Source organism: Frankliniella occidentalis, unplaced genomic scaffold (genome assembly GCF_000697945.3).
Source record: "Frankliniella occidentalis isolate FOCC.00 unplaced genomic scaffold, Focc_3.1 Scaffold44, whole genome shotgun sequence".
Classification (NCBI taxonomy): domain Eukaryota; kingdom Metazoa; phylum Arthropoda; class Insecta; order Thysanoptera; family Thripidae; genus Frankliniella; species Frankliniella occidentalis.
This window is the reverse complement of record NW_026267174.1, coordinates 1062547-1075751: the sequence shown is the minus strand read 5'-3', so window position 1 is coordinate 1075751 and position 13205 is coordinate 1062547. Positions and strand designations below refer to the sequence as shown.

Genomic DNA, 13205 nt, shown 5'->3' with positions numbered 1-13205 from the left:
CACCCCGCCCCGCCCCCCACCCTGGCCTGTCGCACTTTACTCTTCCTCATCTCTGCGGCGTGCAACCTGCTGGGGCATAAGGGTGAGACAGAGAGAACGAACGAGGAGGAGGCGAGCGAGCGAGAGAGAGAGGGAGAGAGAAGCCTCTCTGCCTTTTTCGACGAGGGCTTGTTTTTCACCCGTCCTCGGAGCGGGATTCACTGGAACAAGAGAGGCTTAGTATGGAGCCGTGAGCACGACGGCGGCGGGCCTGCACGGCGTCCGTGTGCCCTCAATGCCGTGGCCGTGTCCGCGTATGTGCGAGGTGTGGGCATCCAGGACAGCCAGGGGGGCGAGAGGACGGCGTTGACGACAAGGTGGCCCGCCGCGCCCGCGAGTCCCGCGCTCTAGCCGAGACGAAATACTCCCTCGACGGGGGGCCGGGGCCCAGACGACCCGATGTCTGTTGCCGGGTGGCAGCAGCCGGGCCGACCGAGATGCTCCCCATTCATAGAGGGGTTGCCGCCTGAACAAGCGTGGAAAGGCACGTGTGTGTGTGTGTGTGTGTGTGTGTTGCCCCTCCTCCCCCACCCCCAGCAAGAGTGTCTGTCTGGCTGCTATTTCCGTTGCGTCACGGGCGGCCCTTGTCGCACCCCGTCCTGCCCTTCCCCTTCATCATGCCCCTCGCCTCCCCGCACAGGCAGAGCAGCGCCTGGAGCCCCGCGCGGGGCCCCGGCAACGCCACGAGAGTCAGTCTGTCGTCCCGCGAAGTGATTCGCGATATGTCGAGTGCGTACGAGGAAAAAGCGCCGAGTCGGCAAGTATCACTCGTGGCACATCAACGACGTGTCGACCGCTTGCGGGGGAAGTTTATGCGGCCGTGACTCCATCCGTAAGCCCACCGCAAGTAACAACAAAAATCTTTTTTTAAAAAAAAATCTCGGATGCTGCTACATATCCCTGTAAAAATTATAATCAAATATTTCCTTTCCCAGAAAAAAACACTCGATTTACTCACCTTTCACTTACGAACGTGGCCGGAACCAGAAGAGGCCGGGGTGCCAGAGCAGCGTCGCCGCAGCGGGGGTTGCTGCAAAGAGCGCCTTGATACGCCAGCCCGCGCCCCTTTCACGTGACGCGTGCTCAACGTCGGACCCTCGCCACCCCTCCCTCTCTCTCTCCCTCCCAGCCTCTCACTCCGCGACGAAAGGGCAGCGCGCGCGCGAGAGAGAGAGACACGCGGGTATGTCGCGGGTAGGCGCGGGGCAGCGGCGGCGGCGACGGCGCTCTCGACGGGATGAGGCGTGCGGCGAGACTGACTGAGGACCACTGGGGACCCGGCCAGGATCGGGGCGGAGCGGGAGCCGCCAGGGCGGCGGGCAACGGCACGGCAAGGCACGGGACGGACGAGGAGCTGATCGCCTCGCGGGACAACGGCACAATACAAATTAACTTCCTCCCGGACGTCCCAAGCGCCCCCCCCCCCCTTCTATTTTGGCGTAAAAATGTGCCGTGTGTAAAGATCAGGGAAAAAATTTACAAAAAAGAAAAAAAATACATGATATTTATACAGCACTTCCTTTAATTAGAATCAAAATGGTACAGATGATAAGGCATGGAATGATTTTCCATAATAGAGTCTACCTGCCACTAATACTGCCATTACAAACCTATTTGGGGCCGAAGATTCGAATTTTACCCACGGCACAACATTAATGCTATGACAATGGGATGAGATTACAATTAAGTACATTAAGTCGTACCCCTACACAAAACATGACTCACTTTAATTTACGCAACAATAGTAGATAATTAAAGAGGCTTAAAAGCATTTTCTAAAGAGATTGCATAGATACAAAATAATTGAGATTAAAGGGAAAATGCTACTTTAAAATACATGAGGAAATATTTGGCTTATACAATGTTTCACTTAAAATAAAAGTATGATTTCCAAACTCCAAATTCAATTGAAACTTCTTGGGATGACAAATTGAACTTGAGCAACGCACCTAACAACCATAACATTCAAGTGAAACAAGTGAATTGTGCTGAATCAGCTAATATACACAAATATGGCAGAAATCAAATAGCTAAGATTTGTAACAGATGTACTTTAAGCATCAAACTTCTGTTCTGAACTAATAAATGCAAATTTCTACCTAAGACAGTAAAATCACCAGGCTGCTAAAGTTACTTTCACTTTAAAACTTTGTGATTAATATGATGCACATTTTATTTAGATCTTCAGAGAAATATTATTAATCATCATTGCTGTTGGCTGCCTGGTCAAGAATAACTTCAAAGGAGAAGGGTGAAAAATTGTAACCAGTTCCACTGTAGAATTTGCTCTGGAACTCCACCCTGCAGACAGATAAAAATAACAATGAGCAATGGATTGAGAGAGATGAAACACGAGCATTCTGAACAGTACTCACCAATGCAAACGCAATGTATGAAGGAATGCTGACAATCCTTCCATCAAAACTAAAATGCTCACAGTGAGGACCGCCCAAAAGGCAAACATGACGAACACCATGATTCCACCCAACCAGCCTTCTGCTTGGAGACCAAGCCTCATAACCATTTGCCACAATACTTCAGAGAGCTCTGCAACACAAAACAGGACAAAATTAAGCTCACCAATTTCATTAATACAGCATAGCCAATGAAGAAACACTGGACTATCTACTCACGAGCATGAGCAAGGGAGAGGGCCCACAGACGGAGATACGATGCAGTGTGTGATACTGATCCCAGAACATACTCAATGGTATGAATTCCAGAGTGGATGAAAAGCTCTGTGGGGTCTTCTTCTTCATGACTTCCTGGCTTGTGAGCTGGTGGCTGGGCTGCAGGAGCATTCTGTACACCGCTCTCCAAATCTGCATGTGCTGCACCACCATTTTCCTCAACAGCGTTCACATGATTATTTAACTGAAATTAAACATTCATTTAAATAATAAAATTGACACACACCATAAAAAATGCCATTTTTATTCACGATTGAAACTTACTAAAAGATGAGCTTTTTTCTGGTTGCGCATTATGTATAATGGTTTGGCCAACAACATCCAGGGAACACACAAGAGCGCCACAACCACAAGAAGTTTTTGAAGTCCAGCCTGAAACAAAACATGTTATAATTGACCTCAGCTTGCTTAAATCTAAAGACATTTAATTTTTACAGGCATAACACGTACTTGTCCACCATACATGTATGGATCACAACCAGCAACCTTGTCAGCTGGTTTGAAAAGAACCATGTTGATAAATGTGATTAGAATGGAAGGAGCACAAGTTGGTTTCAGTGCATCATCTAGAAAAAAGAATGGTATGGATGTTAGAAGGTTTCTATAATGAAGTAAAATTTGATAAGCAAAGATTACATGATATTTTTAAATTACCCATTGCATTAGCTTCATAGGTAACCCACTTGATGAACATAAGGATAACCATGTACAGAAACAGGAAACACAAGAAAATGACCTGAGGGATGAAGATGAGATAGATATCCAACTTCTTGTTGAAATATCTGCAAGAAAAAAATGTTTAGAAAGATAAAATTGTCAAATTGTAGGAAGGGAAAGATCACAAAAGTGGTGCTAATAATAAAGTAATTTTACCTGTAATTCCAAAGGCTTAACACAACTCCAAACAACATCTGGGCAACACCAAGGATGATTGAAACTTTCATCTTAAATGCGTTTAGGAAGACAATTTTGTTTGAAGCAATCTATTGAAAAACATAATTAAAAGATGCTTAGAGCGAATGTCAAGATAATCTCAAAGTACATACGACAGTGTTTGGTTATTTACCTGCCAGATAGGGTCCAGACCCACAGGGTATGGTGTTGACAAGTATGAATCCTTTGGATCAATTGTCAAATCCTTGTGAGTCATCAAAAGCTGCTTGCCATAATCATTTCTCCAATGAGAACCAAAGATATTCAGAGATATGGAGAAAACATCATTGTAGATAATGCCAGTGTACATTGAAAAAACACCCATGAGAAGAAGACAATAACGTCCTCCAAAGAATATGTTCCAGATCTGCAAAGACAAAACAGCAATATTTGCATTGGTATGTCAATTAAAGTAGTGAATACTGAAAAACGTAATGATACGATTATCACCTCATTGTCAGTCTTCTTGGCTTGAAGTGGCTTTTCTTTGAGGACCATGTACAGAGCAAACAAGAACATAATAAGCCCATGTCCCAAATCACCAAACATCACAGCAAAGAGAAAAGGGAAAGTGATGATGGCATATGGAGCTGAAATAAAGAATGAGAAAGGTCTAGATTAGTACTACTTATGCTTAAAAGTTTACCACAGTATGTGTGTCAGAAAGTGATTTCTTACCAGGATTGACCTCTCTGTAGTTCGCAACACCATATGCATCAACAAGAGCCTGAAAAGCTTTGGTGAACTTGTTTGTTCTATTGTATGTTGGAGGGTCTTCAAAAGTGTCCATCCTATTCAAAATTGGAGGAACAGAACTTCCACTGCGCTCCTGTAGTTATAAATTAAGAGGTGAGTAGTCTGAAGTTTATAGATAACATAAGAAAATTGGCCAGTACTTACAGTTCCTCGACGCAAGGCAAGTTGAATAGCTTCCATATCAAGAACAGGGACCCAACATTCAGCAATCAAGCACTTCTGGGTCACATCCAAGTTGAAAAGGTTCAGAGTGTGATAAATAGCTTTAATTTTACGAACTTTGATGAACCAACTTTTTATATTTTTGGCGGCTGCTACCAGAACACGATGGCGATGATCTTGAGTTTGACCCAAAACCTGAAAGAATTTAATGACATTGTTACAAAGCTAATTTTAAAAATCAGTCTTTCATGCAATAAACAAATTAATGGAAGCTTTAGTTCAACGTACAGTGTTCAGGTCCTCAATTCGTGTCATCACACTCATGGCCATTTCACGACGATCAGCAGGAGTTTCCCGGCAGGGGTAAAGGGAGGCTCTGAAACCTTCACAGATTTTCCTCACTCTTGTTTTAAGTTGGTCTCCTTGGAAGAAAATGATGAATACGGATTTGTAGACTTCATCCCCCTGGAAGTAAAGTGATTGTGCCCATGAGTTCAGCAAATTACAGATTATGACTAATTAACATTCCAACAAAACACTCACAGTTGTAGGGTCTTCCAAAGGAGTTTCAATCTCTGCTTGACGTAGGAAGACATTTCCACGGCAGGCACGCCACAGCATGCGCTCAAAGGCAGGAATCCTCTCACGCAATATAACTCCAGCAACAAAGCTGTTTGCAATTGGTTTTTAAGTAGGAATTTATATATTGTACACATATTCATTAAGGTGCAAGAAACAAAGGCTGAGTTCAGCAGAACAGCTCTGATAAAAAGGTTTGAGTTTTAGGGGTAAACTTTGATTGTTAAGTGATATGATTTTTAGATAGGATAAACCGCCATTCAGGAAGAACCAGTATAGCTTGTATAAGGTGTCAAGCAGAGTGGGTATAGTGTTATGTTGATAATGGTGGCCATGGGTCAGTTTCCCAACATATTACAGGACAGACAAGATAAGCATGGAAGAAGATAATATTCAAACATATCACAAGGTGAAAATTGCCTTATTTACAGCATGAGATAGAATGAAAGATTAGAAAAATGTAATTATGTTCCTATCCATACTAACCTTTTAAGTTACAATTGATTACAAATATATATAAACTTCATGGTGGTTAAACACAATTTCACTAACTCTTAATCCCCTCATTAACTAATGTAGCACTATTAGTAATAAATATAATTAAGGCAATAATCAAATATTGTGTAAGATAAAGTCAAATCAAGTCAGTCTAGTAATCTTTCCTCAAGGCATCAAAATTACAACTAAATACAGCATTCAACAAAAGACATGCAATTGTACCAAGCAACCAGCATTATTAGTCTTATATGAGACCGCTTTAAATTGGGGGGGCATTAAGTTGTTCTTTGTTTTCTTTACTTTTTGACTGAAAATGTAAGTATTTACGTACCCAAGTTGGACAGGGCCCTGAGCACGAAGAGTGTCATCACCACTAATGAGCGCTCGAGTCATGGACTCAGTGGGACTGGTGCCGCCTTCATGCTAGGAGGGGAGGCAGTCAAGCAACACGGACGCAGAAAACGCCACACGGACAAACAAGAACAAAACAAAACGTAACATTGTTAGCGCAAAGGCCTTAAGGCCAGGCTTAGAATCCAGACAGCAGAATTGTCTTCACATGAAGCAAATGGTATTAAGGATGTTGTAGACAAGTTATGGTCTCAAAACTGTTTCAGTAGCAACTTCAAGATAGGTTTAAACAGTAGCCTTTAACTGGCGCAGAAGAAAGGATTCGGAGGGCAGTGGACATGTGTCACTTCGGTTAGATCAAAATGTAAACAGGAAATCTGCCTGGTAATATGCAAATGGAGATCAGTCTGGCATCTCTAGACTTCACAAGAAAAGGGTAAGAGAGCACACAAAGACAAATTACGGCACAAAAGCTGTAGATCAACAAAGGTAGAGGAATTACTCAACACAAAGCAAAGTCATTACCTTGTCAGGAGGAAGGGGTACAATTGAATAGATCATTTAAAAGAAGCTTACAGGTAATTGAGTTTTGGTCTTATAAAATTTACACAGCATTTTTTACACATAAAGAAAAATACTGTTCAGGATGTGGTTCAAAACTGTCTTTCACCCTATTAAAATGTTTACAGATCAAATACTGTAACTGCCTACTTGAATACGAAGACTGCCTGCATGACAGAAGTACTGTATCAAAAATCAAGTTCAGGATCCAAGTGAGAAGGAAAAACTGCAAGAGTGTTAAAGGACAGTAAAGAAAACTCTGATAAGATATACAGGGTTGTGTAATGAAAGTTGACAGGTCATATTTAAAAGAAGAGGTTGTTTGCATTACATCACACATACATGCACCTACACTCACTTCAACACAAACATGCTATACATTACAATGTGAGTTAAAGCAGGGAAAATGACCAATTGTGCAGACTGCTAGTACCTTATTCTGAAGAAGCTAGCAGAAAGATCACCAAAGGCATTATCTGACTGAAAAAAGAAAGACAATGTGATAATATGTGGGAATTCAGGATTTCTACATAATGCTACCACCACCACGGAACATAAAGGAGACTTCCACCAAGCTAGTGCTTCAAGAGAAAATAATAGAAATAAGAAATAAAGCAACATTAACTATACAATATACTCAATCTATGATGAGTTGTTGAGAATGAAGACATGCCGACTTCAGTCAACAGTACTTTCTATCAAATTAAAATTAAGAAGCATTTGTATTACAAGTGGACTCATGTAGTACCAAAGTATCAGAGGGGAGGAGAGATACTGAAAGTGTGAAGAACAATGCTAGGAATGCTTGTGTAAGTTGTGTGAGTGATAAGAAAGGTTTAGAAGTGATAGAGAATTCTATGAACCAATGGCAATAGCTAAAGCAAGTGAAGACATACAGTTAGTAACAGCATGCATATGTCCAGAAGTTGACAACTACGTGCATTGAAAAGAGAGCAATAAAGTCATTGCTAAAGCACATACAAAAATAATCAACATCTAGACACATCACCATGGCCACAGCGCCACAAAGGCATTTGGATACACCTACATAGGGTATCAACCACACCTACACACTGTAAAGTAGTAGCAGTTTTATCTTTTTCTAAGAAAAGTTAAAAAAAATTAAAATCTCAAACCCGGAAGGTAAAGGAAGAAATCATACCTTCCCAGCACAAATATAACAAGTTTAACTTTGATTGGCTTGGCGCCCTTAAAAGAGAAGTTACATGGGGGGGAAGAGACCTACCATTCCAATCCCACAGACGTGGAGCTGTTCATTGAATGAAACTTCAAGGAATTTATATTGTATTTGAATTATATTTTACAGTCAAAACTAAAACATCTGTTAGGAAAAGGCAGTAAAAAAATTTCACAAGCACATAGGGTTAGCACCTTACTCCAAGTCCTGGAGCAACAAACACCTTTTTCCCAGCAACCGTTCTGCACTCAGCATCAACACCTTGCTTCTTGCATCGTTAAGCATAACACATGTTTGAGTGATCATCTCCATGTCTATAGAGATGAACACAACATAAGCTGTTAGGAAAAGCTTTAACCTTGTTAACATGGGAGGGATTTTTTTCTTTAAAAGAAAAAAACAAAATACTAGCATGATTAGGAAGGGGGATCATTGACCATAGACAAATAGCTGGTTTACACAAGAAATAATCAAGACATTTGGTTCATGGAATAAAAAAGGGAAAAAATTCAACTGAAATGATTGATTTGGCAAACTTAGTTGGATATAGAAATGGCTTCTACTACAGAGGATAGACAGGAATATAGAAAGGAACTTCTTATTATATAAAATTTCTAACATAAATAAAAAATTAGTTACCCCAATTTGAGAGCTGCCTGGCCACCAGCACGCATGCCTTCCTCACCCAGAAGTTGGACCTGCTCTTCCTCTCGGCTAGGATCTGCCATCTGTGGGTAGGACACGAGCGAGCCCTGAGCAGCCTGTACACAAGGCGCCCGCCCACCCGAAACCACTTAGGCCGTCACTACCGCTCATTGATAAAGGGGATTGGAAAGGAAGGGGAAGGTACAAAGTGCAAGTATTTAGCATGCTCACTATTTGACTTTATGTTAAAAAAGAAATTCTACTAGAGAACAAAAAGGAATAAAGCTAAAACACTTGATTCTCAAACAAAAATGTGATGAGTTTGTAAAGCATTTAATAAGCTGACTAAAAAAAAGGCGTACAAATTAGCAAAGTGAATCCGTAATCTAAAGATAGGGGCACAAGAAGAGAAAAAAAAGGGAGGAGGGGGGTGGGGGTTATTATTTGGTGTAAAAGACAAGATTTTTGAATTACATAGTGAATGGAAAGTTATGTATTTTGAAGAGTTACTTTCAGTTAAAGTAAAACAGGAACAAAAAAAATTGTAATCATAGGGGATGGTACATTAACAACAACTTCAAGGGGGAGAAGGGAAAGGAAAACAATCTAAATATTTCTATTCAAAAGAAGTAAAGAAACAAAATACAGTAGGTATGTATTAAAATAATGAAAACATGCTTCAAACCATGCAACACAAACACAAAGTGAATCACATGCAAAGCCTAAGCACAAAACTTCAACAAAAAAATGCAATCATGCAAATAGGTGCCTACAGCAGCACACCATCTATAACCCCAACTAATACTAACAGTTGTTAAAGAAAAGATATTGGTATTCTTAGGAGATAAAATAATGAGAGTAAAGTAAAGTAATCAGGAGTTGAGATAGGAGTAGAACATGACAACTGAATCAGAGAATACAGATCTATTTAAAAGTTAAGTTACTGTGCACATGTTACGTCAAATACTTTAAAGTGCACAGAGAGAATAACAGACTAAGAATGGAAGATATTAATTGATCCAAATGACCATGACTTCTTGAAAAATAAGGCTACTATGAGTGAAAAATTATGTCACTCAGAATACCTACAATCATATAAATTATGTAAGAACTTGGGTTGAGCTCGTAATAGTTGTCTTCAGTGGAGGTCCGCGGTACCAACAGGAATGCAAAACATCTGAGCTCAATCATTAGTCTACATTTTCTAAACCAACAGAGAAATTAAAAGGTGCAGTCATAAATCTACATACGATAAATTAATAAAAAGGGCAAGAAAAAGGTGAAGAGAGATCAGCTTGTGTGACACGTTTAAAAAGAAAATGAGAAATTCAATCTACCACGACCTCCCGTCTACGTTGAAACCTTCACATTTAGGATAATAAATAGAAAACAAAATTGTAATTACTTTCATTCATGCATACACAGTCAAGTGGTTCTACCCAAAATTCTCCATCACGAAAGTTGATAAACTTACAATTGGAGATCACCTACAGAATACAGGAGAAATAGGGATGACATTGAAATTGACCATGGTCAGACTCTGAGCGGTGGTGTACTGCCAAGTAGGGCATGCTTCCAGGTTGGGCCTTGCATTTCACAATACAATCACTTATCACGATAGCACATGTCCTCCATTAGCCATAGAGCATAATTATTTACCAGAAGGAAAAAAATTACATGACATACTGATGTAATTCATCCTTTAGTGAAACTACATACAATTCTTGTGATGGAATTGCCTTTGAAACACATTGATTTAAAAAACAGTGGTTTTTAACATGTGCTATCTTGATATAAAGAATGCAACTGCACACAGCTGAAAAAGTATGATGCATGAGACTTGCAAAAGACAATTTGTGATAACCCAAAATGAATTCTAGAAACAGAACCTTGCATGAAACCAAATTTTTACATTATGTGCACTTTTAAGAAGAATACCATTCAGATTAATAGTGCTGATAAATGTTGAAAGAAATAATTGAAATAAGGTTATTAGAAAATTTAAGTATGGTATTTGGTAACCAAATGTCAGATTAGAACTGAAAGACCCCACTAACATCAAAACTCCCAAAATTTCAAGTTAATTATGCATTGAGAACTACTTAACCCATTGAGATCTGCAAAACCTTAACCATACATTTAGACAGGTACAACATAAATCACTGGACAAACACATGGCATGACAAACCAAATGAGTGCAACATCATTCAGCTTTCAGCTTTTTCTTATAGAAGCAAACATAAAACACTCTCATGACATATGCATGAACTTGCTGTATGCTGATTGAAATTTCTTTGACTTTGAATCAAGTGATAAGCTAAGAACATTATTAAATAAGTATAGAGATTGATTATAAACTCGCAATCAGAAAGAACATTCCACAGGCTTGGTCCTTTGACATTTTATGACATACCTCATCAAAGAAGACTTGAGTTTTACGAAGGATGTGCTTCACTTCTGTTAGTTCCAAAAAGTTGCGCTTAAGAGACTCTGCATTCATATTTACTTCCCGTAATTCATTTTCCAATTTTTCAAAGGTAGCCTGGATGAGAAAAATATTAGATTAGTATTTTGAGATGAGAAGTAATGCAGTAATGCATTGGCTTCATCTTACCTCTAAATCAATCATTTCTCTAGGTTGAGGGGCTTCAGGGTTTTCACCAGTATCAGTGACAGGAATATTGTCCTTTTTAATCTCCTTCTCCAAATAGCGAAGTTTGCGTTCCATTTCATCACACCTTCGGACTTCATTGACGAACTTTCGTTGAAATGCATTAACATCTGGGTTCAACTGCAAAGTTTGATGACAAAACGGTAAAAATTGGAAACTGGGAAACTAAGGTTAGATTTATAAGAACTGAAAAACAACAAGGACCCAAGAAATAACCCAAACAAAACTAAGACTCTAAAGAAAAGGAAAACATTCAGCATTCTTGCAAATTGTAATCTCAGTTGGAAATTAACATACGCCTCTTATGGGGGAAAATTACATATGACAGAGTGTCTTGATGTTTGGTCTTGTGACCGTTCTGCTAGTGACGTAAGCGAGTCATATGATCGCCAAAAAGGAGAGGTTAAACGCCGTTTACAAGAGAATACACAAGTAAAGAGCCATGACCTACGGTGTTGAAAACTGACATTGTCAAGAAAGGAAAGATAAGATATGGGTGAGTACTTACATCGCGGAATTGAACTAGACCTAGTTCACCGAGCTCTGACACACAAGCATAGGCAGCTTCACTTTGGAGGAAGAGTTGACACAATGTCATCTCTTCACTTCGAAATAAGCTCCCCATCTTGGCTGGATGGTCTTCTCACTGATTATTCGAGTATGTAGATAATCACTCCCAGGATTAAATAGCTAGGCCCTAAAATCCTTGCGGGTCGATACGGCCCACCTCCGCCTGCTGTGGATGGGCAGTGCTCGTGAAGAGGGGGTCATGTGATTTTCATCCTAGCGATCTCTCGACAGTCGCAGTGAGTTGATCGATTCAGCATATTTCGTCTGCTCAACACCAGAAGTTAAAGAGCTGTCCAAAGAGACTGTAAACAGTTTTAAAAAAACATGCGTTTACATACTTCGGGATAAAAGCATAGTACAGATCAATTCTAACCTTATGTAAAACGTTTAGCTTTCGAAATATATGCAGAGATGCGACACGCCCCTGTCTTATTTCGTACTGCAGGTTGGTATTCCGCCCACTGTGTTTGCGGCGGGCATGTCAAACAAAAGCGCTTGCTCCACCCCTCATATGAAAAAGATCAAAAGGCATCAATGGCCAAGTCAAATGCATCAAAGGCAAGGGTGTGAGTAATGATGCATCGGATGTCATTGATGTAAACTCGTACTCGTGCATGGATGTAAAAATGTCTCATCAGTACAAAATAAATTTAACCCAGCGGCACGGAAACGTATTGAGCATTGACCAAACAGTGTTAAGTTAGTGTAAAGTCCTCATCTACGGGGATCGAGGCGAAAACCGTGACTTCTATCATCGATGTCATGTGTGACGTGACTAGGCACGGGTTATTCCGAAAAGGACGATAAGGGGTGTTGACGGCGGGTCCAGTTTAACTTTCAAGAGTTTCGAGATTTAAATTGCGCCCATGACGAGAGATGCGCTGAAAATTGTACCAATAACCCATGGACAATTTTTTTTTTGCTCCATTGTCATTTTAAGAGGTGTGGGTGAATGGGCGTCCTTCCCTGGCTCAGCCCCCAGAGAAAAGAGCGGAGGGAGGGGGGTGGGGGTGGGAGCGGCCTGGAGCGGTCCCTTTTGATGCACTTTGGTGATAGACAATAGCCGAGCTCCAGCCGCGTAAGAGGCGGGCGGGGGTGGAGGGGGAGCAGCTGATAAGTAACTAGAATAATGCTGCCGTTGCTGGCGAACTTTCTTCTTCTTGGCAAAATTTGTGGGGCTGGAACCGAAGAGGGTCGAACGGAAGGGAGCTGGGCGGCATGACGGAGCCAGAACGAGAGAGATGTTGAAACTTCCCTGTATTGCGGGATAAGGCCAAACGCTGCGCCGGGTCCGCGAAAGTGCGGCTTACCGTCGCTCTGCACGGGCTCAGGGGTGGATAATAACTTGGCCAGAGTCTGTTTCGAAAAGAGATGGAATACGTGAGATCAAAGTAAACGGAATTCTGTCCGAGTCTCTCTCGCACACAGAGGCGCGATTCCCTTCCTCCCCTTCCTGCAATCCCTGTTCACGTACGCCCACTCCCCGCCCTCGCCACGACACGCTATGGCACACATTTTGGTTCGCGAACCGGAGGGGATGGGGAGGATGGGG

The 13205-nt window shown here is 41.2% G+C and overlaps 1 protein-coding gene across 4 annotated transcripts; it reads right to left on the bottom strand.

Moving 5' to 3' along the window:
- Nucleotides 1-1538: 1538 nt before the first annotated feature.
- On the bottom strand, nt 1539-11851 carry LOC113211913 (V-type proton ATPase 116 kDa subunit a 1). Of its 4 annotated transcripts, none has more exons than XM_026430449.2 (17): nt 11592-11851; nt 11027-11203; nt 10826-10954; nt 8407-8528; nt 5124-5250; nt 4869-5045; nt 4563-4775; nt 4341-4491; nt 4113-4252; nt 3796-4029; nt 3603-3712; nt 3384-3511; nt 3180-3295; nt 2994-3101; nt 2673-2913; nt 2415-2586; nt 1539-2340 (listed from the first exon to the last, which is right to left on the bottom strand). In XM_026430449.2, exons 1-17 carry the CDS (start codon nt 11706-11708, stop codon nt 2238-2240), a joined length of 2565 nt encoding a protein of 854 aa, XP_026286234.1. In that variant the 5' UTR covers nt 11709-11851; the 3' UTR covers nt 1539-2237. The 4 variants fall into 4 exon arrangements, with proteins under 4 accessions (XP_026286234.1, XP_026286259.1, XP_026286243.1 ...); XM_026430474.2 differs by lacking the exon at nt 8407-8528 and adding an exon at nt 7003-7049; XM_026430458.2 differs by lacking the exon at nt 8407-8528 and adding an exon at nt 5989-6080.
- Between the last annotated feature and the right edge of the window lie 1354 nt (nt 11852-13205).

What these genes read in the sequence shown, in the direction of transcription:
- LOC113211913 (XM_026430449.2), bottom strand. Translation starts at nt 11,708, where the DNA reads ATGGGGAGCTTATTTCGAAGTGAAGAGATGACATTGTGTCAACTCTTC. An exon ending in CCAAGAAGACTGACAATGAG is followed by an intron (nt 4,030 to 4,112) that starts GTGATAATCGTA and finishes TTGTCTTTGCAG; the next exon opens with ATCTGGAACATATTCTTTGG. An exon ending in CTATGAAGCTAATGCAATGG is followed by an intron (nt 3,296 to 3,383) that starts GTAATTTAAAAA and finishes TCTTTTTTCTAG; the next exon opens with ATGATGCACTGAAACCAACT.